At 46.4% G+C, this 25,332-nt stretch overlaps 1 protein-coding gene across 1 annotated transcript in view; it reads left to right on the top strand.

Annotated features, from left to right (window-relative positions):
* Positions 1 to 25,332, top strand: part of itga9 (integrin, alpha 9) — a 113,979-nt gene that overhangs the window by 6,753 nt on the left and 81,894 nt on the right. The window contains exons 4-8 of the mRNA XM_062462892.1: positions 20,003 to 20,126; positions 20,477 to 20,544; positions 22,598 to 22,727; positions 23,413 to 23,498; positions 24,326 to 24,388. Of these exons, the coding sequence (XP_062318876.1) occupies positions 20,003 to 20,126; positions 20,477 to 20,544; positions 22,598 to 22,727; positions 23,413 to 23,498; positions 24,326 to 24,388 (471 nt within the window). The remainder of the gene's footprint in view (positions 1 to 20,002; positions 20,127 to 20,476; positions 20,545 to 22,597; positions 22,728 to 23,412; positions 23,499 to 24,325; positions 24,389 to 25,332) is intronic.

Genomic DNA, 25,332 nt, shown 5'->3' with positions numbered 1-25,332 from the left:
GTCAGTCTTACTATTTATGCAACAGACAGGCATAGGGCCCTATTTTAACGATCTGAAACGCAAGTATCAAACCCGAAACTCAAGTAACTTTGTGGGCGGGACTCAGCGCTGTTGCTATTATACCAGCGGGATAAATGACTCTTGCGCCCGATGCAAATCTAAAATGGGTTGGTTAGCTACATTACTACATTAGCTACATTACTCATTGGTGTGGTTTGGGCAATAAACCAATCAGAGCGTCATCTCACATTCCCTTTAAGAGCAGGCGCGCTTGTTCCATGGCGGATTGATATTATAATGGCGAATTTGCCAGGCGCACGCCAGGAGCGGTTCACAGCCGAGGAAACAGACGTTCTCGTCAGGGCCGTAAAAGATAGAGAAGTGACATTGTATGGGGATGGGAGAAGAAACCCACCCAAATTAGCTTCGGTTAAACAGGCGTGGGAGGAAATTTGCCACAATTGTTACAAATCAAGTTCACATACATAGAGATTTCTCATGAAAATCTTTTTAATCATTGACATGAAAGAAATGTAACACAGCCATACAATAAATCAAAACAATGTAATTTAACTTCGCAGGAAGAAGACCCTGGCCTCGCCAGCAGTGCGCACGGGCCAAGCATGCGCTCTTAAAATAGCATCTGAATAACGCGCCACTGACTTTAGACTACGTTTTTCCTGGTCTGTGGCAGAATTGTTTTCTGACACTGCAAAATAGCACCAGGGAACGTTTGCGCTGGAACACACTTCCTCTTTTCGCTGAACCGCCACCGCGCAAGTTCATTCCCTAATTTACCAACGTGCGTCTGTGGAGGAAAAAGTCCGCTGTGCGTCGAGTGCAAAATAGGAATGATGCATGCGTTGGTGTACAAAGTCAATTGCGCTGGGTGCAAGATAGGGCCCTTAGTTTGACTAGTCTAACCTGACAGCTTACAGTCTAAGGCTGAGACTAGATTTTAAACTAAGTTTATGCAACTGGCCCCTGGTCTGGTCCCGGTCTAGTCTTGGTCTGGATTCGTCCTGGTTCTGGTTTTGTATGGATGTTTGGGAGCTCAGATGTTGTGAAATCTTGTCTTTCACCACATATGAAAACATAAAAACATAAACTGATGTTTATGAAGCTGGCCTACATTCACACCACAGACCAGAACAGGGTTGTGTGTATCAAATTTGGCTTTGGCTCCATGGAGACATAGTGACTCCAGCTCACATAGAAAGAATGGTCTTATGCTCTGTGTGTGTGTGTTTGTTTGTGTGTGTGTGTGTGTGTTTGTGTGTAAGCCAGGCTTGTCATCTGCTCTGAGTACATGAGGTTAAACAATCAACAGGGACAAGGATGGCCATTAGTGTGTTTACGAGGTCATAACTATGTGTTACCATGTTTCTCTGTGACCATGTCTCTCTTTCTCTGTGTGACCATGTCTCTCTGAGACCATGTCTCTCTGTGACCATGGCTCTCTCTCTGTGTGACCATGTCTCTCTGTGACCATGTGTCTGTGTGACCATGTCTCTCTGTGACCATGTCTCTCTGTGACCATGTCTCTCTGTGACCATGTGTCTGTGTGACCATGTCTCTCTGTGACCATGTGTCTGTGTGACCATGTCTCTCTGTGACCATGTCTCTGTGTGACCATGTCTCTGTGTGACCATGTCTCTCTGTCTGTGTAACCATATCTCTCTCTCTGTGTGACCATGTCTCTCTGTGTGACCATATCTCTCTCTCTGTGTGACCATATCTCTCTCTCCGTGTGACCATATCTCTCTCTCTGTGTGACCATGGCTCTCTCTGTGTGACCATATCTCTCTCTCTGTGTGACCATGTCTCTCTCTCTGTGTGACCATATCTCTCTCTCTGTGTGACCATGTCTCTCTCTCTGTGTGACCATGTCTCTCTGTGTGACCATATCTCTCTCTCTGTGTGACCATATCTCTCTCTCCGTGTGACCATATCTCTCTCTCTGTGTGACCATGGCTCTCTCTGTGTGACCATATCTCTCTCTCTGTGTGACCATGTCTCTCTCTCTGTGTGACCATATCTCTCTCTCTGTGTGACCATATCTCTCTGTGTGACCATGTCTCTTTCTCTGTGTGACCATGTCTCTTTCTCTGTGTGACCATGTCTCTCTCTCTGTGTGACCATGGCTCTCTCTGTGTGACCATATCTCTCTCTCTGTGTGACCATATCTCTCTCTCTGTGTGACCATGTCTCTTTCTCTCTGTGACCATGTCTCTCTGCGACCATGTGTCTGTGTGAGCATGTCTCTCTCTCTCTCTCTCTGTGTGACCATGTCTCAGTTCAGTTCAGTATGCTTTATTGGCATGACAGTTCGGGTTGAGCAGTATTGCCAAAGCAGTCCATATTTAATGGACATTTTAACATATATATCAAAACAATTAACAAGGAGTCTAACAATAATAATATGGCAGAACAACAGTAGCATAGTAAGTTGGGGACTGTAGAAAAGTAACAGATAAATGCATGTTAAGATGACAGAAGACAAAAAGGTTTAACAGTCATACAAGGTTGATTCACTGTCCCTCAGGTTGTGACATTGAGATACATATCTAGCGGCAAGGCTTGCAGTAGGCCCTTTGCCCAGAGATATCCTTAATTTCTCATTTATGTCAAGTTCTGTGTAGTTTAAATTAAATGTTTACATTTTTCCAGATATTGGTTTCTTATACTTTTATACTTGTAACATTTAAGTAGGAAATGTTTTTCTGTTTCAATTTCCCCTGATGCCCATAGATTCTATGCTCTTTAGGTAAGCATGTTTTTTTATATTGCTTTTTTGTATTGACTTCCATGGCCCAATTTTGGCAGTATTCTTCCAGTAAAGCTAGTTGCTGTTGTAGCCCTTCTTTTGTGGGTGACATCAGAACCAGATCATCTGCGTAAAACAGGGATTTGATTTCTGTGTCATGGAGAGGGAGGCCGGGTGCAGTTGATTGTTGGAGGGTCTCTGCTAGTTGATTGACAAGATATGAAATAGAGTGGGGCTTAGGTTACAACCCTGGCGGACACCCCTCTTTTGAGAGAAAATATTAGTGTGTTGGTTTCCAATTTTAATACTGCATTTGATGCGTGAGTACATAGATTTAATGATCTCAAATGTCTTCCCTCCAATGCCACATTGAAGTAGTCTTTAATAGAGTCCCTCAATAGAGGCTTTTCTAAAGTCCACAAAACAGGTAAACATTTTGCCATTTTTCGTTTGATGTACATTTTTTTCAATTAGTGTATGTAGGGTGTAAATGTGGTCCGTGGTGTGATATTTTGGAAGGAACCCAATTAGATTTTTGCTGAGTGTACTATGTTCATTAAGGAAGTTTACAATTCTGTTGTTTAGGATGCTACAGAATAACTTCCCCAGATTACTGCTCACACAGATACCTCTGTAGTTGTTGGGGTCACATTTGTCTCCACTCTTGTAAATAGGTGTTATAATGCCTTGATTCCAAATGCTAGGAAAGTGTCCAGATTTGAGTATTATATTGAATAACTTGAGTACTCCTGTCTGCATTTCTGGAGAGCTACTTTTCAGCATTTCATTTCTAATGCGGTCGGGACCACAGGCCTTTTTGGCTTTAAGGGACTGGCTTAAGGTGTGACAAATATGTATTAATTCCCTCCCACTATTATTTACTACCCCATCTAGACTATTCCTCTGAGTTATGCTTGGTGTCATGTATAGAGGACTCAGGCCAAACACATGGTTGTTGCCCTGCGGGTTTATATGGTCAGGTTCAGTTCCTGTCCTTGCGTTCAGGTCTCCGCACAGCAGCACATTTCTTTGCGACTGGAAATGGCTAATTTCAGTGAGGAGGTTAAAAATATCCTCATTGTAGTAGGGGGATTCTGCAGGGGGAATATAAATTGCACAAAGGTATATATCTTTTTCTATGCTGCTAAGTTTTTGTAGTTTTAACCAAACGTGTGACTTCCCTAGTTTGACTACAGCAATGTGGTTGGCCAGGTTTCCTTTGTACCAGAATTCCACCAGAGTTTCTACCCTGGTGGACAGTGCTCAGTTTTAATGAAGGTACTGAGACTTCATAATATCCAGATGGACAGTAGGTTTCTATGTCTGCATTGCACCATGTTTCTGTTAGGATAAGGATGTCAACATTTTCAATAGATTTTAGGAATTCAGCATCTGTACTCTGCACACGAAAGGCTGAAGAATAAAGGCCCTGAATGTTCCAACAGTTTATGTGAAATGAACTCATTAAATTAGCAAAAAGAACCTTTTTTCGTGAGACAGGATTTAAATGTAGCTCTGTAGATGGATATATTAAATATACATAAATACATAAATAATAAAAAATAAAATAAGAATTAAAAAAATAAATACAAATAAGAAAATAAAAATAAAAGTGATAAAATAAATAAATAAGAACATACAAATGAATTAGAGGTAAAAAATGTATAATAAAAAAAAAATATATATATGCACATAAAAATAAATAATGATATACTGTGTATATATGTTAACTTTTGCTTGTCTGCTTGTTCAATTGCTTGTTATGTAGACCAAGAAAGACCTTTTGACTTTACCAGGTTTCTGTTTGGTTTGTCTTCTTGAGTTCTGTGACAGTATCTTTTGGGTTAGGTTTGTCACTGTTGGTCCAGTAACTAGCTGGTGATGGGTTGGTTGTTGACACTTGAATGTTGTTCTCTGCTGGAGCTAGTTTCTCTTCTTATTTTAAGATTGGTATCTTTTTATACCAGAACTATATAGGAGAAGGTTATGTCCTTTATATTATTTATGTTTTTAGAGTTATTTACGCTCTCTGTCTCACTTTTTGGTCAATTTTTTGAAGATTTTTAGGAGCTCATTTTTGTTGTGGCTGCTCTCTCTCTCTCTTTCTCTCTCTGTGACCATGTCTCTCTCTCTTTGTGACCATGTCTCTCTCTACTGTGTGACCATGTCTCTCTCTGTGACCATATCTCTCTCTGTGACCATGTCTCTCTGTGACCATGTCTCTCTGTGACCATGTCTCTCTGTCTGTGTGACCATGTCTCTCTCTCTGTGTGACCATGTCTCTCTGTGACCATTTCTCTCTGCGACCATGTCTCTCTCTCTGTGTGACCATGTCTCTCTCTCTGTGTGACCATGTCTCTGTGACCATGTCTCTGTGTGACCATGTCTCTCTCTCTGTGTGACCATGTCTCTCTCTCTGTGTGACCATGTCTCTCTGTCTGTGTGACCATGTCTCTCTCTCTGTGTGACCATGTCTCTCTGTGACCATGTCTCTGTGTGACCATGTCTCTCTCTCTGTGTGACCATGTCTCTCTGTCTGTGTGACCATGTCTCTCTCTCTGTGTGACCATGTCTCTCTGTGACCATGTCTCTGTGTGACCATGTCTCTCTCTCTGTGTGACCATGTCTCTCTGTGACCATGTCTCTGTGTGACCATGTCTCTCTCTCTGTGTGACCATGTCTCTCTGTCTGTGTGACCATGTCTCTCTCTCTGTGTGACCATGTCACTCTCTCTGTGTGACCATGTCTCTCTCTCTGTGTGACCATGTCTCTCTCTGTGTGACCATGTCTCTCTGTGACCATGTCTCTGTGTGACCATGTCTCTCTCTCTGTGTGACCATGTCTCTCTGTGACCATGTCTCTGTGTGACCATGTCTCTCTCTCTGTGTGACCATGTCTCTCTGTGACCATGTCTCTGTGTGACCATGTCTCTCTCTCTGTGTGACCATGTCTCTCTGTCTGTGTGACCATGTCTCTCTCTCTGTGTGACCATGTCACTCTCTCTGTGTGACCATGTCTCTCTCTCTCTGTGACCATGTCTTTCTACTGTGTGACCATGTCTCTCTCTGTGTGACCATGTCTCTCTCTGTGTGACCATGGCTATCTCTGTGTGACCATGTCTCTCTCTCTGTGTGACCATGTCTCTCTGTGACCATGTCTCTCTCTCTGTGACGATGTCTCTGTGTGACGATGTCTCTCTCTCTGTGTGACCATGTCTCTCTCTACTGTGTGACCATGTCTCTCTCCGTGTGACCATGTCTCTCTCTGTGTGACCATGGCTCTCTCTCTGTGACCATGTCTCTCTCTCTGTGTGACCATGTCTCTCTGTGACCATGTCTTTCTACTGTGTGACCATGTCTCTCTCTACTGTGTGACCATGTCTCTCTCTCTGTGTGACCATGTCTCTCTCTCTGTGTGACCATGTCTCTCTCTACTGTGTGACCATGTCTCTCTCTGTGTGACCATGTCTCTCTCTCTGTGTGACCATGTCTCTCTCTCTGTGTGACCATGTCTCTCTGTGACCATGTCTTTCTACTGTGTGACCATGTCTCTCTCTACTGTGTGACCATGTCTCTCTCCGTGTGACCATGTCTCTCTGTGACCATGTCTCTCTCTGTGTGACCATGTCTCTCTGTGACCATGTCTCTCTCTGTGTGACCATGTCTCTCTCTGTGTGACCATGTCTCTCTCTCTGTGTGACCATGTCACTCTCTCTGTGTGACCATGTCTCTCTGTGACCATGTCTCTGTGTGACCATGTCTCTCTCTCTGTGTGACCATGTCACTCTCTCTGTGTGACCATGTCTCTCTGTGACCATGTCTTTCTACTGTGTGACCATGTCTCTCTCTACTGTGTGACCATGTCTCTCTCTGTGTGACCATGTCTCTCTCTGTGTGACCATGTCTCTCTCTCTCTGTGACCATGTCTCTCTCCGTGTGACCATGTCTCTCTCTGTGTGACCATGTCTCTCTACTGTGTGACCATGTGTCTCTGTCTGTGTGACCATGTCTCTCTGTCTGTGTGACCATGTCTCTCTCTACTGTGTGACCATGTCTCTCTGTGACCATGTCTCTCTCTGTGTGACCATGTCTCTCTACTGTGTGACCATGTGTCTCTGTCTGTGTGACCATGTCTCTCTCTCTGTGTGACCATGTCTCTCTCTACTGTGTGACCATGTCTCTCTCTACTGTGTGACCATGTCTCTCTGTGTGACCATGTCTCTCTCTACTGTGTGACCATGTCTCTCTGTGTGACCATGTCTCTCTCTACTGTGTGACCATGTCTCTCTCTCTGTGTGACCATGTCTCTCTCTACTGTGTGACCATGTCTCTCTCTACTGTGTGACCATGTCTCTCTGTGTGACCATGTCTCTCTCTCTGTGTGACCATGTCTTTCTACTGTGTGACCATGTCTCTCTCTCTGTGTGACCATGTCTCTCTCTGTGACCATGTCTTTCTACTGTGTGACCATGTCTCTCTCTCTGTGTGACCATGTCTCTCTGTGTGACCATGTCTCTCTGTGACCATGTCTTTCTACTGTGTGACCATGTCTCTCTCTCTGTGTGACCATGTCTCTCTGTGTGACCATGTCTCTCTGTGACCATGTCTTTCTACTGTGTGACCATGTCTCTCTCTACTGTGTGACCATGTCTCTCTCTGTGTGACCATGTCTCTCTCTCTGTGACCATGTCTCTCTCTCTGTGTGACCATGTCACTCTCTGTGTGACCATGTCTCTCTCTCTGTGACCATGTCTCTCTCTCTGTGTGACCATGTCTCTCTCTACTGTGTGACCATGTCTCTCTGTGTGACCATGTCTCTCTCTACTGTGTGACCATGTCTCTCTGTGTGACCATGTCTCTCTCTGTGTGACCATGTCTCTCTCTACTGTGTGACCATGTCTCTCTGTGACCATGTCTCTCTCTACTGTGTGACCATGTCTCTCTCTACTGTGTGACCATGTCTCTCTGTGTGACCATGTCTCTCTGTGTGACCATGTCTCTCTCTACTGTGTGACCATGTCTCTCTGTGTGACCATGTCTTTCTACTGTGTGACCATGTCTCTCTCTCTGTGTGACCATGTCTCTCTGTGACCATGTCTCTGTGTGACCATGTCTCTCTCTCTGTGTGACCATGTCTCTCTGTCTGTGTGACCATGTCTCTCTCTCTGTGTGACCATGTCACTCTCTCTGTGTGACCATGTCTCTCTCTCTCTGTGACCATGTCTTTCTACTGTGTGACCATGTCTCTCTCTGTGTGACCATGTCTCTCTGTGACCATGTCTCTGTGTGACCATGTCTCTCTCTCTGTGTGACCATGTCTCTCTCTACTGTGTGACCATGTCTCTCTCCGTGTGACCATGTCTCTCTCTGTGTGACCATGGCTCTCTCTGTGTGACCATGTCTCTCTCTCTGTGTGACCATGTCTCTCTGTGACCATGTCTTTCTACTGTGTGACCATGTCTCTCTCTACTGTGTGACCATGTCTCTCTCTACTGTGTGACCATGTCTCTCTCTGTGTGACCATGTCTCTCTCTCTGTGTGACCATGTCTCTCTCTCTGTGTGACCATGTCTCTCTGTGACCATGTCTTTCTACTGTGTGACCATGTCTCTCTCTACTGTGTGACCATGTCTCTCTCCGTGTGACCATGTCTCTCTGTGACCATGTCTCTCTCTGTGTGACCATGTCTCTCTGTGACCATGTCTCTCTCTGTGTGACCATGTCTCTCTCTGTGTGACCATGTCTCTCTCTCTGTGTGACCATGTCACTCTCTCTGTGTGACCATGTCTCTCTGTGACCATGTCTCTGTGTGACCATGTCTCTCTCTCTGTGTGACCATGTCACTCTCTCTGTGTGACCATGTCTCTCTGTGACCATGTCTTTCTACTGTGTGACCATGTCTCTCTCTACTGTGTGACCATGTCTCTCTCTGTGTGACCATGTCTCTCTCCGTGTGACCATGTCTCTCTCTGTGTGACCATGTCTCTCTACTGTGTGACCATGTGTCTCTGTCTGTGTGACCATGTCTCTCTGTCTGTGTGACCATGTCTCTCTCTACTGTGTGACCATGTCTCTCTGTGACCATGTCTCTCTCTACTGTGTGACCATGTCTCTCTACTGTGTGACCATGTGTCTCTGTCTGTGTGACCATGTCTCTCTCTCTGTGTGACCATGTCTCTCTCTACTGTGTGACCATGTCTCTCTCTACTGTGTGACCATGTCTCTCTGTGTGACCATGTCTCTCTCTACTGTGTGACCATGTCTCTCTACTGTGTGACCATGTCTCTCTCTCTGTGTGACCATGTCTCTCTCTGTGACCATGTCTTTCTACTGTGTGACTATCTCTCTCTCTCTGTGTGACCACATCTCTCTGTGTGACCATGTCTCTCTGTGACCATGTCTCTCTGTGACCATGTCTTTCTACTGTGTGACCATGTCTCTCTCTACTGTGTGACCATGTCTCTCTCTGTGTGACCATGTCTCTCTCTCTGTGTGACCATGTCACTCTCTGTGTGACCATGTCTCTCTCTCTGTGACCATGTCTCTCTCTCTGTGTGACCATGTCTCTCTCTACTGTGTGACCATGTCTCTCTGTGTGACCATGTCTCTCTCTGTGTGACCATGTCTCTCTCTCTGTGACCATGTCTCTCTCTACTGTGTGACCATGTTTCTCTGTGTGACCATGTCTTTCTACTGTGTGACCATGTCTCTCTCCGTGTGACCATGTCTCTCTCTGTGTGACCATGTCTCTCTCTGTGTGACCATGTCTCTATCTACTGTGTGACCATGTCTCTCTGTGTGACCATGTCTTTCTACTGTGTGACCATGTCTCTCTCTCTGTGTGACCATGTCTCTCTGTGACCATGTCTTTCTACTGTGTGACCATGTCTCTCTCTCTGTGTGACCATGTCTCTCTGTGTGACCATGTCTCTCTGTGACCATGTCTTTCTACTGTGTGACCATGTCTCTCTCTCTGTGTGACCATGTCTCTCTCTACTGTGTGACCATGTCTCTCTCTGTGTGACCATGTCTCTCTCTCTGTGTGACCATGTCACTCTCTGTGTGACCATGTCTCTCTCTCTGTGACCATGTCTCTCTCTCTGTGTGACCATGTCTCTCTCTACTGTGTGACCATGTCTCTCTCTGTGTGACCATGTCTCTCTCTACTGTGTGACCATGTCTCTCTCTCTGTGTGACCATGTCTCTCTCTGTGACCATGTCACTCTCTCTGTGTGACCATGTCTCTCTCTGTGACCATGTCTTTCTACTGTGTGACCATGTCTCTCTCTCTGTGTGACCATGTCTCTCTGTGACCATGTCTCTCTCTCTGTGACCATGTCTTTCTACTGTGTGACCATGTCTCTCTCTCTGTGTGACCATGTCTCTCTGTGACCATGTCTCTCTACTGTGTGACCATGTCTCTCTCTACTGTGTGACCATGTCTCTCTCTACTGTGTGACCATGTCTCTCGCCGTGTGACCATGTCTCTCTCTCTGTGTGACCATGTCACTCTCTCTGTGTGACCATGTCTCTCTCTCTGTGTGACCATGTCTCTCTCTCTGTGTGACCATGTCACTCTCTGTGTGACCATGTCTCTCTCTCTGTGACCATGTCTCTCTCTCTGTGTGACCATGTCTCTCTCTACTGTGTGACCATGTCTCTCTCTGTGTGACCATGTCTCTCTGTGTGACCATGTCTCTCTCTGTGTGACCATGTCTCTCTGTGTGACCATGTCTCTCTCTCTGTGTGACCATGTCTCTCTCTGTGTGACCATGTCTCTCTCTCTGTGACCATGTCTCTCTCTGTGTGACCATGTCTCTCTCTACTGTGTGACCATGTCTCTCTCTCTGTGTGACCATGTCTCTCTCTGTGTGACCATGTCACTCTCTCTGTGTGACCATGTCTCTCTCTCTGTGACCATGTCTCTCTCTACTGTGTGACCATGTCTCTCTCTCTGTGACCATGTCTCTCTCTCTGTGTGACCATGTCTCTCTCTACTGTGTGACCATGTCTCTCTCTCTGTGTGACCATGTCTCTCTCTACTGTGTGACCATGTCTCTCTCTGTGTGACCATGTCTCTCTCTGTGTGACCATGTCTCTCTCTGTGTGACCATGTCTCTCTCTGTGACCATGTGTCTCTGTGACCATGTCTCTCTGTGTGACCATGGGCCCTATTTTAACGATCTGAAATGCAAGTATCAAAACGCAAGTATCAAAACACAATGAGTCTATTTTTCATGCCTTCGGCAGGAGCACAACCTTTGTTCTCTCACATATATCCATCCATCCATATTATTATTATTATGCGTTGATTGTATTTTTATTTACGTTCCGCTGCATGGTTTAAGTTTAAATTAAGTTTTTGTGTTGAAAAGTGAAGCTAACGGTGGCTAACTTCCTAGCCACAGTCACTGACGTCACTACCTTTAGCAGAATATTAGTTTAGCAGCTCCTTAACTTCTGGGAGATAGCTAGGCTAACTATAGCTTTACTGCAAGGCAGCTGCAGAAACGCCACAAGCAAAGAGGCCAGGGTGATAACTATTTACTCATTTTACTTTGTGATATGAAACACAATTATGAAGTGTAATGTACAATATAAGCTGATATTATTAAGGAAGTACATCTACTTTCGGAAGCATAAGCATCATGGCATTACGCCTGGGACACACTGCCTGCGATCGGCTGCGATCTGCTGCGACGCGCCCGTAAGCGCCTCTTTTTTCTTTCGGCGCCCATGTTATCATGGGACCGACCACACTGGCTGCGAAGCGCCGCGATCGCCTGCGATCTGCAGCGATCGTTTCGGCAGCTGGTCGAATTTTTTCGCGAGACGCTTGCGAAATCGGCTGCAGGATGATGAAATACACCATATTAGTTGATATATTTGAATAAAAAAACATGTTATTAAGATTGTACTCCATTAATTGTAGACTACGGTGAACATTTGTAAAGTTATAATTACACAATATTGGTAACGGACGGCCATGTGGTTACCCTGATGAAAACGAATGAAAATAAACGGATTGATCTGTTGAGCTAGCATGCCTGTTGTTGTTTTGTTTCTTGAAACTGAGCTAACTGAGCTACGACCGTGAAAGTGTTTTTATCCTCGAGAGACATCATGGCTTGCAAACGAACGAAGCATTACCTTTGCTCAGTTTGGATGTACAAAGGAAAACAAAAATATTTTTACAGTTCCTTCATCTGAGCCTCTGAAGACCCAGTGTCTTAATTTTATTTTCTCTGGAAATGCGCCTACACAACTTCTGTTGTAGGCGCATTTGTTTTGTATGTCTGCGCCAAACACTTCAGCCACGACTGTTTCCTCAACTTGAGCTAATACAAAACTTGCCTTGCTGAAATTAAATTCTGGATCAGTACTAACTCTCCTTCGTCCAGCGACAAGTAAGTTAACTAACGCTATATCATCTTGTAGCTTTACTGTATATGATTACCTAGCTTGCTACCCTTAGAATGTGGCTGTAACATTAGCTCTGCATCTAACAGCTGAGTTACTGTCGCTAATGTAAAGGTAGATAGCATCAAGTATGTGTGTGAATAAACGGTAAAGTGAGTGTTGTACACTTCTTTGTTATTTGGATAACCATTCTGCTGTTAGTGTTATGGCGCGCGCGATATCCGCCTTTCCCCTCATTGAAATGACTGAGTGTGTACCTCTGCAAACCAGGGTTATCAGATGAGAATGGGCAAATTCGAGGCATCTTACAGCAACGGGGCTACAGCCATTGCGATACATCCATTGTAAACATTAGCGCATGGTGCCGCCCCTCCGCTCCTCATTAGCATTTAAAGCTACAGACACCAAAACAGCGCGTTCTGAGGAAAGCTCTTTGTGGGACTGCTAGTAGTGGCTGTAATTCTGCACCAAGGCTGAATTTCGGGAAAGAGACTTATGATACAGTATTAGGGGACCACTAAGGCCTATATAAAAGCATCCAAAAACAGCATGTCATGTCACCTTTAATGCAACAACCAATGGAAAAAAACATATCCTGTAATTTTTCACGTGATTCTGCTTCAACGTCTTCCGAAAGTTTCGTTCACCTACAGAGCAAACCACTGGAGCTCGAGCATCACTTTGAGCACAGTCATGATCTCCTGTTTTAATGTTACAACAAATTCACAACTTGTTTGACACAAACAATGACAACTTGACTGCTGTTAGAAAATGTTTCCCAGATAATTAGCATCAGTTTTTCATGAGTGTCTTAACCAACAGTTTTACAGCCTGTTCACTGACAACACCTGCTCAGAACAAGTAGTTCATAGATGTAGCCGGTGTGTATCGGTGAAACTCACTCCTCAGCAGGGATGTAGTGGGGACTAAACGCACATAAACGCCGTTTACGCACCTCCCGAAATTCGGAAATAGTGTTTATCCACCTCTAAATTGCGGAAATTGCGTTTATCCACCTCTAAATAGAGTTTATGTGCGTTTACGATCTAAGTTCCAGCAAGGTATGCCCTGTCTCCTTCTCCTAGGAGGATTTTTACCTTTGAGAGGTAACTAAGACCTTTGAAATCTGAGATTACAGAGTGGAGTTTGTTACAGTAATCATTTCTTATATCACTGAATGTTTCACATTTTAGGAGGAAGTGCATCTCTGTCTCAACCTCACCTGTCGAACAGTGACCACATATTCTGTTTTCTTTTGGTTGCCATGATTTTTTGTGTCGTCCTGTTTCAATTGCCAATTGGTGGTCACTGAGCCTGTACTTTGTTAGGATCTGTCTCTGCTTTCTATCTCTGACAGTATAGAGATATTCTGCCAGTTTATAATCTCTTTCTAAGGCTAGATAACATTCTAATCGACTTTGGCTTTTAGTTTCTTCTTTCCAATGTTCCAGGTAGGTTACTTTACATTGTGTTATAATTTGGTTGACTCTGATTGGTGTTTGGAAAGCAGTGTTGGTGTGAGACTGGTCAGGGTGTGTCTGAGTGGAGGCAGTGAGTCTCAGCACCAACTGACATAGGGGACTCTTATCTGGGTTCAGCTCTTGGGTTTGGAGGGCTTTGGAATGGAGGGTGTCTAGAGGGCTGGATTTAAGGTGATTGAAGAAATTTAGTGCTCTCTTTTGGATATTAATTATCATTGGGTATCTGCCTAATTCTGCTCTACATGCATTTGTTGGCGTCTTTCTGTGAACATGTAAGATGTATCTGCAGAATTCTGCATGTAGAGATTCTGTTGGGTGTTTGTCCCAGCGGGTATAGCTATGATGACTGAGTGGACCCCATACTTCACTACCATACAGCGCAATGGGCTGGATCACACTATCAAATATTTTAAGACAGATTTTAAATCTGGAATTTGCAAATTATAAAATGTTCTTCTAATTGCATTTAGGGTAGGGATGGGCGTGGTTAATCGAATATCCGGATATCGTAAAGTAAGTTAGTTTTTGAATACTTTTTTCGAATACTTATGAGCATAGTTTAATTAAAAACCGTTTTTTTAATGAAAAACCGTTGCGTCGTGGTGTGAATTCTAATAGTTGTGACGTTAGAAATGATGAAAACCATCAAAAAAGGTATGCTACGTGACCCTGCGTTCTGCTGCGAGTCTCCTTTCATTTCATTTGGCGCTACAAGAAGCTTAGTTTCCTGGCTAAGCAGTAGGTACCTCGTCGCAACCTCAGTTCCTGCAGAATCGTTTCTACGCCGGCCTGCTAGTATATCGACTCCGTACTCGCCTCTCCCCTGTTTATATGCTCATTTTCCTGAATAAAAATGCGTATGGCTAATGCAGGTGTGGCTTATTTTTATTTTTTACCAGTAGCCATGTAGAGCTAGCATAATCGGCTATTTATGTTTACATTGTGTGGTGGAGCACTGTATCCTAGGATTCCGGTTCCAAGTTAATATCCAAGTTAATATGCAATATTTCTCCATGTGTGTCTTTCGTTTTTATCGAGGATAGCCTACCCAATGTGTTTAATTTTGTCCAATGTATTTTTATTTTTTTATTTACTTTTTATTACACATAATAGCTCAGCGCTATTCCGCCAATTTAAGAGCCTATACGTCTGAAGACGCAGCGTTTTTTCAAGTTCATTGTCTTTTCGTCATGTTGATAAATTGATCTTTCATTTGTTTTCTTTATTCAATCCTTATTTAATCTAATAGCTTAACAGTCCCAATTATTGCCAGAATGTTTGGTGGTTCATGTGTTTACTGTATGCTTTGCGTCATGTCAGGCTAATTACATAACGGAACCGCATTAATAAAAATAGATTATCCGGATATTCGAAAATAATTTCGGATACTATTCGAATAGTGAAATCAGTTCAAATCTCCATCCCTAATTTAGGGCTCTTCGAGCTTTTTCTTTTAGTGCATTCACTGCCATGTTGAAACTCCCTGATGCTGTTATGGTTAAACCAAGATAGTTATAACTCATAGTATGTTCAATTACATGATTATTTATAATAAACTGGTATTTCTCTTCCTGGCATCTGGGCATTTTTGAAATATCATGATATTAGTTTTCTTCATATTTATTGCAAGGGCCCAGTTTTGACAGTATTGTTCAACAATGTCCAGCTGTTGTTGTAGTCCTTGTTTGGTGGGAGACAGTAAGACAAGGTCGTCAGCATAAAACAGAGACTTCACCTCTTTGTCCATGAGGGAGAGGCCAGGAGCAGTACATTGATCTAGCTTAACAGCAAGTTCATTTATATATATATTAAATAAAGTTGGACTTAAATTACAGCCCTGACGAACACCCCTTCTTTGAGTGAAGAAATCTGTTTGTTTATCCCCAATTTTGACAGCACATTTATTTTCCAAATACATTGATTTAACCTTTAGTCACACACACAGTATATAATCTTTGTACAGATTTTCAAAATGTGCTCTCCAGATGTCACCATTTTGGATGGGTAATGCTTGAGGTTTTTTTGCGTTGAAGTTGTTCCACATATCCCAGAATTGATTTTGATTAATTGCGTTCTCAATATCTTCAAGTTTCATCTGGGTATAGTTTTGTTTTTTTGTTTCTAATTGTACGTTTATATTTGTTTAAAATGTCATTGTACCTAGTGCGTAGGGCTGGGTTTTTTGGTTGGCGATGTTTTTCATTTGCTATTTTCCTTAGGTCTTTTCTGATGGTTTTACATTCTTGATCAAACCATTTTTCAGTATTTTGCCTTTTAATTGGTTTCCGTCTGTGTTTGATAAGGTCTGCTTTGATAGCTGCTTTGTGAAATATCATATTTACATTATCAATGGCCTTGTTTACACCATCTCTGGTTGGGGCGTATTGATGTTGGTCATATTTTGATATGTCACTCATCAGATCAGGTGAGTTCAAGGCCATGATGAACTTGTCTCCACTGTCAGGGGCCCATTTGTATGTAGGATGTAATTTATACAGTTTATTGGGTTCCTTCTTTGTTTCACTCAGTTGACCTGGAAGTTTAAAAAACAGATTGATTTGGTTGTGGTCTGAGAGGGGGGATTGCTGTCTGACAGTGAATGCACTGATAGTGGAGGGGTCCATGTCAGTGATTGCATAGTCTACCACACTAGACCCAAGAGCTGATGAGTATGTGAATCTCCCCAAAGAGTCCCCTCTGAACCTACCATTAACTATGTACAGGCCTAAGGCCCGACAGAGATGCACAACCTCCTTGCCACTTTGATTTATTACAGAGTCAAGGTTGTTCCGGTGGGTGATGGTAGGTGTGGTAAACAGGGGAGACTGACCAAACACATGGTTTTTGCCCTGTGGGTCGATTATGTCAGGTTCGGTTCCTGTCCGTCCATTCAGATCTCCAATTAGGAGCACGTTTCCCTGGCTTTGGAAATATGTCATTTCGGAATGGAGAGTTTCAAAAATGTCTTCTTCAAAGTAAGGAGAATCTATTGGGGGTATATAAATAGCACATAGATATAGATCTCTATCAGTGATGCCCAGGGTTTGATCTAACCTTAACCAGATATAGGATTTACCCAGTTTAACTGGTGAGATATGATGGCAAAGAACTTCTTTATACCACACCAAGATCCCACCCGATGCTCTGCCCTTGCGTATGTTAGTTAGTTTTAAAGAGGGTACCATGACTTCATTGTATCCTGGGGGACAGTGAGTGAACAGATTATTTTGACACCATGTTTCTGTCAGCACAATTATATCAACATCTTTGATAGAGTTCATAAATTCAGGGTTTCCACTCTTCAGCTCAAAGGTTGAGGAGTGAAGACCCTGTATATTCCAACAACTTACATGAAATGAACGCATTTGAAAACAATCAAAATGAACCTGGATAGTGAGACAAATTAAAACACCTACAATTATTTCTCTATTAATAACACTATATAATAAATGTAGGTGTGGAGGGGGGTCAAGGGGCTGCAGCATATCTCTGCTGCTGTGGGTGTGGAGGGGGACAAGGGGCTGCAGCATAGCTCTGCTGCTGTGGATGTGGAAGGTGGTCTCCTCTGGTTGTGCCTCACAGTGGTGAGGTGGTGGCTGTGTGGGGAGTGGGATGTCCAGGCTGGATTGTTGTGTCTCCTCGCAGCAGGGGGGATGATTCTAGGGTGGTGGTGGGTAGGAGGAGGGTGGTCTCTGAAGCTCCCAGTAGGGGAGGGGGTGGAGGGGCTGCGTTCCAGGGCTGCATCTTTGAGGGTCTTTGCAAATATCCCCACCTTCTCTTTGTGGACATGGAGTCCGTCATAAAGGTCCCAGGTGCCAATGGTTGGGTGGAAGGCCAGGTGGACATTAGGCAAGGTGGAACATCCTCTTCTGACCTCCATATTAATATCATGGATGACATGAGGGGGGGTGTCTGTCCTAGGAAGTAGAGTGGAGACCACAATTCGGGTATCAGGGAACTCCATACTGGCCTGCTCCGCCATCTTCTTTATTGCTTCAGCGGTGTCCTTTCGGAGGCTGTGCAGGTCGTTTGATCCTGTGTGGATCACCAGGCACTGAGGGCTCTTGAGGGTCTCCTTTTTCAGCAGCTTCATTGCCTGGCCTGTGGTGCTGCAGTGTTTAGACAGCACTTTTTTACCCGGAAAAAGTTTGCTTGTGTCCAAGAATTTCCCATTTGAATCGGCCAGCAGGACCACTTGTGGGGCTTGTTCTTCAGGAGTGGAGGTGAGCTGGGATGGGCAGGGCTGGCCGTTGGCAGCTGGGTGTGTGGATGTATCAGGAGGCGTCAGGGTGTTGTTGGGCTGGGTGCTGGTTAGTGAGGATGGGACAGAATCAAGGCAAGGATTTGGGACACTGGCAGGGAGAGTCTGTGTCTCTGTACTTGTTGTTGTGGGGATTGATGAGAGTTTGTCTGTCAGGTGTTGGACTTGTCTGATGAAGCGCCTTTCTCTCTTCTCGGCATCTTCCTTTATGTTGGTTAACTGAGCACGGAGTACACTGATGCAGAGGCCTGGTTGTCCCTCTTGAGCTGCTGGAGCTCCTCTCTAAGCTGCTGTAAAGTGCTGTCTGGGAGGTTGGACAGCCTGGCCTGGGTCAGCTTTTTGAACTCAGCAAAATCCAGTTCCAGCAGGGCCATACTCTCCTTGAACTGATTGGTGGAGCTGGCAGGTGTGGGAGGGGCCGAGATGGAGAAGGTGGTGGGGTTCTCTTCCGGGCTCTCATCTTCACTGTTAGAGGAGACATTGGTCTTCTTGGTGGCCACCTCAGCTTTTAACAGGGGGAATGCCTCTTCAAAGGACTCCAGGTTGGCTTCATTTCCTTGGATCATGACCTTTCCTTTGGTGTAGTATGTGATGGTGAGCAGAGGGTCATCCTTGTCAAGGTGTTCATCTTTACAAATCTTTAGTCTGCCTCCTGAGCCGATGCCCTCACTGGATACATATGTGTAATTGTTGCACAGGGTATCTTTCCAGATGTAGATGGAATCAGTGAAGAATAAAATGTTGTTCTTTTTTCTTCCTCTTTTTTGCTGAACATACTCTATGAAGAGGACTTCTGGGTTTTCTTTTAGTCTTCTCTTTGTGTTTCTCTCTAGCTGTCCCACTCTTACATTTGGCAGGGTATTCTACCTCTCTGCTCTGTGTTGTGAGAGCAGTGCTGCACTTAGGTGCTAGCTGGTAGGTTTCCATGGCGACCAATTGTCTCGCTCCAAAAAGTTATCTTAGCTGATTACTCTGTTTCTTCTTCTAAACACTGTCAAAACTAAACTAAGTATAGTTGACAGGATACACATATTTTATTAATTAACTAATAGTCAAAGTTACCGACAATAATCCTTATAATCTTCTGATCTTCATAAAAGTAATATTTTCCCTTGGAATGTTGGTAACTGCCAGTTGACAGTTGAGAGCTAGCAGTTTATAGCAGTTGATAGCTAGCTAGTTTGTTTGATAAAAATGTATCCAAGGTGTGTTTTTTTTTTCTTTTCGAGTTGATATGTGTTGTTACCTCATCTTTAAAGTCCTTTTAGGAAATTATTGAATGGTTGTCTTATGGTGATGTCCCACTTCTAGGTCCATATTCGAGAGATATTCAGGAGCACATTTTTATGCAGCTTGTTGCCCAGAACTCTCTCTCTGTCAGTGTGACCATGTCTCTCTCTCTGTGTGACCATGTCTCTCTCTCTCTGTGACCATATCTCTCTCTCTGTGTGACCATGTCTCTCTCTCTGTGTGACCATGTCTCTCTGTGTGACCATATCTCTCTCTCTGTGTGACCATATCTCTCTCTCTGTGTGACCATGTCTCTCTCTCTGTGTGACCATGTCTCTCTGTGACCATGTCTCTCTGTGACCATGTCTCTCTCTCTGTGTGACCATGTCTCTCTCTCTGTGTGACCATATCTCTCTCTCTGTGTGACCATGTCTCTCTCTCTGTGTGACCATATCTCTCTCTCTGTGTGACCATGTCTCTCTCTCTGTGTGACCATGTCTCTCTGTGTGACCATATCTCTCTCTCTGTGTGACCATATCTCTCTCTCTGTGTGACCATGTCTCTCTCTCTGTGTGACCATGTCTCTCTGTGACCATGTCTCTCTGTGACCATGTCTCTCTCTCTGTGTGACCATGTCTCTCTCTCTGTGTGACCATGTCTCTCTCTCTCTGTGACCATGTCTCTCTCTCTGTGTGACCATGTCTCTCTCTCTGTGTGACCATGTCTCTCTCTCTCTGTGACCATGTCTCTCTCTCTGTGTGACCATGTCTCTCTGTGTGACCATGTCTCTCTCTGTGTGACCATGTCTCTCTCTCTCTGTGTGACTATGTCTCTCTGTGTTCCAGGCGTGTGCCCACAGGTGGAAGAACGTGTACTATGACACAGAACACATCCTCCCTCACGGTTACTGCTCCGTCATCCCCTCCACCCTACAGGGAGTCTCTCGACCACTCATCCCCTGCTACGAAGGTTGAAACACACACTTACACACACACACACACTTACACACACACTTACACTTTCACACACACACACACACACACACACACACACACACAGCTGCTGTAACGAGTCTGGTTCTGAGATTCAAGCCCAAGATTTTCTGCAACAAAACTGAGCAGTTTTGTCACCCCCTCTACCCTCCCCCTCCCTCTCCTCCTTCCACCACCTCTAACCTCCCCTTCCTCCTCCCATCCCCTCTAACCTCCCCCATCTCTCCCTGAAGTCAGTTAGCTGCAGAAGAAATGCAGGTTAATCTGCAGGCTCAGCCTCTCTGCCAACTCGTGTGTGTGTTATGTGTGCATGTGTGTATATTTCAGACCATAAACAGAAATACGGGGAGGAGCATGGCTCATGCCAAGCAGGCATCGCTGCAGTCTTCACAGAGGTTAGTATTGGTCCGTACATCTGGACCATGTGACTGGGCTGCTGCAGTCAGCTGCTCCACAGCACCAGGGGTTACAGTGAGGAGTCAGGGGTTAGAGTGAGGGGGCAGGGATTAGAGTGAGGGGGCAGGGGTTACAGTGAGGGGGCAGGGGTTAGTGTGATGGGGCAGGGGTTAGTGTGAGGGGCAGGGGTTAGTGTGAGGGGGCAGGGGTTAGAGTGAGGGGGCAGGGGTTAGAGTGAGGGGCAGGGGTTAGAGTGAGGGGGCAGGGGTTAGTGTGAGGGGGCAGGGGTTAGTGTGAGGGGGCAGGGGTTAGTGTGAGGGGCAGGGGTTAGAGTGAGGGGCAGGGGTTAGTGTGAGGGGGCAGGGGTTAGTGTGAGGGGCAGGGGTTAGTGTGAGGGGGCAGGGGTTAGTGTGAGGGGCAGGGGTTAGAGTGAGGGGGCAAGGGTTAGAGTGAGGGGGCAGGGGTTAGAGTGAGGCGGCAGGGGTTAGAGTGAGGGGCAGGGGTTAGTGTGAGGGGGCAGGGGTTAGTGTGAGGGGGCAGGGGTTAGTGTGAGGGGGCAGGGGTTAGAGTGAGGGGCCAGGGGTTAGAGTGAGGGGGCAGGGGTTAGAGTGAGGGGCAGGGGTTAGTGTGAGGGGGCAGGGGTTAGAGTGAGGGGCAGGGGTTAGTGTGAGGGGGCAGGGGTTAGAGTGAGGGGCAGGGGTTAGTGTGAGGGGGAAGGGGTTAGAGCGAGGGGGCAGGGGTTAGTGTGAGGGGGCAGGGGTTAGTGTGAGGGGGCAGGGGTTAGAGTGAGGGGGCAGGGGTTAGAGTGAGGGGCAGGGGTTAGAGTGAGGGGGCAGGGGTTAGTGTGAGGGGGCAGGGGTTAGAGTGAGGGGCAGGGGTAAGAGTGAGGAGGCAGGGGTTAGAGTGAGGGGCAGGGGTTAGAGTGAGGGGGCAGGGGCACCATCCCAAGATGGTGGCAGAGCATTAGACATCAGGTGAAGCTGGAACTTGTCTGCTAATGAGCTGCTCCACATGATTCCTGAACTGTCTGTATTTATGGATCTGGGTCGGGTTCAGCAGGTTTTACTGGAAACAGAGACAGAGACAGAACCCAAACCTTCCTTCTCTTCCTCCTCCTCCTCTTCCTCTGTCTCCTGGCAGAAAAAGCACCTTCAATCAACACCTTCCTTCTCCTCTTCGAATTCCTCCTTCTCCCTCCTCCTTCTCTCCTTCCTCCTCCTCTCCTTTCTCCTCCTCCTCCTCTCCTTCCTCTTCCTCCTCCTCTCCATCCTCTTCCTCCTTCTCTCCCTCCTCCTGAGAGTCTGGGAGAAAGAGAGAAAATGAAAAAGAGACAGTGAGAGAGAAAGAGGAAAAGAGAGAGGGATAGAGAAGGAACTAGAAATTGAGAGAGGACAGATGTAATCTTACATTTACATTTAGTCATTTAGCAGACGGTCTTATCCAGAGCGACTTACAGTAAGTACAGGGACATTCCCCCCGAGGCAAGTAGGGTGAAGTGCCTTTCCCAAGGACACAATGTCATTTGGCAGAGCCGGGAATCAAACCGGTAACCTTCAGATTACTAGCCCGACTCCCTAACCGCTCAGCCACCTGACTAATCTTACATAAGGTTAACTACCCGATACCCTGGGACACCAGGCTGCCCCTCTCCCACAGACAATACAAATGATATGTGTGTGTGTGTGCTTTTATTTGTGTGTGAGTGTGTGCATGTGTGTGTACATCTGTGTTTGTGCTGGATTAAAAGGTTATCACCCCAGCTGAACTGTATTGTGTGTGAAGATTTATTCAAGATGGGGGGGTGAGGTGCAGAGGAGGTGTGCGGTAGAAGGGGTGGGGAGAGTCAGAGGAGGTGATGGAGTGGGGTGGAAGGGGGGTCCATCACAACTGAAAATGTTTTAGAGAACATAAAATCTACAATGTAAAAATATGTGTTCTTCCTGTCTGGCTGTGTGCGTGCACATGGGGTGTGTATGGGGTGTGTATGGGGGGTGTATGGGGTGTGTATGGGGTGTGTATGGGGGGTGTATGGGGGGTGTATGGGGGGTGTAGGAGCTGGTGGTGATGGGGGCTCCGGGGTCCTACTACTGGAGAGGAACAGTGAAGGTGTTCAACCTGACATCCAACACCACTTACAACCCCGACAAGGACCATGTTGACTCCCAGAGATACAGCTACCTGGGTAACCCCCCTGCATCTACCCCTGTATCTGCCCCTGTAACTACCCGCTGCATCTGCCCCTGTATCTTCCCCCTGTATCTACCCCCTGAATCTGCCCCCTGTATCTACCCCTGTATCTGCCCCTGCATCTGCCCCTGTATCTACCCCCTGAATCTGCCCCCTGTATCTACCCCTGTATCTGCCCCTGCATCTGCCCCTGTATCTACCCCCTGTATCTACCCCCTGTATCTGCCCCTTTATCTCCCCCTCTATCTACCCCTGTATCTGCCCCTGCATCTACCCCCTGTATCTACCCCTGTATCTGCCTCTGTATATCTACCCCTTCATCTGCCCCTGCATCTGCCCCTGCATCTACCCCTGTATTTACCCCTGTGTCTGCCCCTGTATCTACCCCCTGTATATACCCCTGTATCTACCCCCTGTATCTACCCCTGTACATTCCCCCTGTATCTACCCCTGTACATTCCCCCTGTATCTACCCCTGTACATTCCCCCTGTATATACCCCTGTATCTACCCCCTGTATCTACCCCCTGTATATACCCCTGTATCTACCTCTGTACATACCCCCTGTATCTACCCCTGTACATTCCCCCTGTATCTACCCCTGTACAGTCCCCCCTGTATCTACCCCCTGTATCTACCCCTGTACATTCCCCCTGTATCTACCCCTGTATCTGCCCCCAGGCTATGCTGTGACAGCGGGACGTTTCTCCTCCCCCAGTGTGGTGGATGTAGCAGCAGGAGCCCCACAACACAGTGGCGTGGGGAAGGTACACACACGCACACTCACGCACACACATGCGTACACACACACTCACAACCACACTTACATTCACACTCACAAACACGCATTGACACACTCACACTCGGACACGTATGCACACACACAACGTACGTGTGTCTGGTCCTCTTTACACTGACCTCTATGCACCTCCTCCTACACCTCTTCTCCCTCCTCCTCTCCCTTCTCTTCCTCCTCTCCCATCTCCTCCTCCTCTCCCTCTCCCTTCTCCTCCTTTTCTCCCTCCTCTCCCTTCTCTTCCTCCTCCTCCTCCTCTCCCTTCTCCTCCTCCTCTCCCTTCTCTTCCTCCTCTTCTCCCTTCTCCTCTCCCTTCTCTTCCTCCTCTCCCTCTCCCTTCTCTTCCTCCTCCCCTCCCTTCTCCTCCTCCTCTCCCTTCTCTTCCTCCTCCTACACCTCTTCCTCCTCCTCTCCCTTCTCTTCTTCCTCCTCCTCTCCCTCCTCCTCTCCCTCTTCCTCCTCCTCCTCCTCTCCCTTCTCTTCCTCCTCCTCTCCCTTGTCTTCCTCCTCTACCTTCTCTTCCTCCTCCTACACCTCCTCTCCCTTCTCCTTCTCCTCCTCCTCTCTCTTCTCTTCCTCCTCTCCCTTCTCCTCCTCCTCTCCCTCCTCTTCCTCCTCCTACACCTCCTCTTCCTCCTCCTACACCTCCTCTTCCTTCTCCTCTCCCTTCTCTTCCTCTTCCTCCTCTCCCTTCTCCACATCATCTCCCTCTTCCTCCTCCTCCTCTCCCTTCTCTTCCTCCTCCTCCTCTCCCTTTTCCACCTCCTCTCGCTCTTCCTCCTCCTCTCCCTCCTCCAGGTCTACATATTCAGAATAGATGGACAGTCACTGGTGAAAATCTTTCAAGCATCTGGAAAAATGGTATGTGGATCCTGCATCCTCATCGACATGGCAGCGTGGGCACCTCTGTGTTTACTCATGACTCTTAGGATTGTTTTCCAGTTTCTCTTATTTTTATAGTTTCAATCTGCTCAATCTAAAACACCAGACATCAGGTCTCCACCTCTCTATAAACTCCCAGAGATGAAGAGGTCAATAGCTTCTCTCCTTGAAACAACAATGTTGATGTTTAGACTGTGTGTTTACACAGCAGTGATGGTTACATCACTGCTGGGGACAAGGGGGGAGGTAGTGGTTCCTGAATCGTGCCAGAAGGGAGGCAGGGATGTAGAGACGCAAGAAGGGAGGGAGGAAAAGAAGTAGTGAGGGTGGAAAGGAAGACAGGCAGGGAGGTAGTGAGGGTGGAGCAGGAAGACAGGCAGGGAGGTAGTGAGTGGAGCAGGAAGACAGGCAGGGAGGTAGTGAGGGTGGAGAGGAAGACAGGCAGGGAGGTAGTGAGTGGAGCAGGAAGACAGACAGGGAGGTAGTGAGGGTGGAGAGGAAGACAGGCAGGGAGGTAGTGAGGGTGGAGAGGAAGACAGGCAGGGAGGTAGTGAGGGTGGAGAGGAAGACAGGCAGGGAGGTAGTGAGGGTGGAGAGGAAGACAGGCAGGGAGGTAGTGAGGGTGGAGAGGAAGACAGGCAGGGAGGTAGTGAGTGGAGCAGGAAGACAGGCAGGGAGGTAGTGAGTGGAGCAGGAAGACAGGCAGGGAGGTAGTGAGTGGAGCAGGAAGACAGACAGGGAGTGAGGGTGGAGAGGAAGACAGGCAGGGAAGTAGTGAGGGTGGAGAGGAAGACAGGCAGGGAGGTAGTGAGTGGAGCAGGAAGACAGGCAGGGAGGTAGTGAGGGTGGAGAGGAAGACAGGCAGGGAGGTAGTGAGGGTGGAGAGGAAGACAGGCACGGAGGTAGTGAGTGGAGCAGGAAGA

The sequence above is a fragment of the Osmerus eperlanus genome, chromosome 6 (assembly GCF_963692335.1).
Source record: "Osmerus eperlanus chromosome 6, fOsmEpe2.1, whole genome shotgun sequence".
Classification (NCBI taxonomy): Eukaryota; Metazoa; Chordata; class Actinopteri; order Osmeriformes; family Osmeridae; genus Osmerus; species Osmerus eperlanus.
The sequence above is the reverse complement of the archived record's forward strand: the minus strand, read 5'-3'. Positions and strand labels throughout refer to the sequence as shown.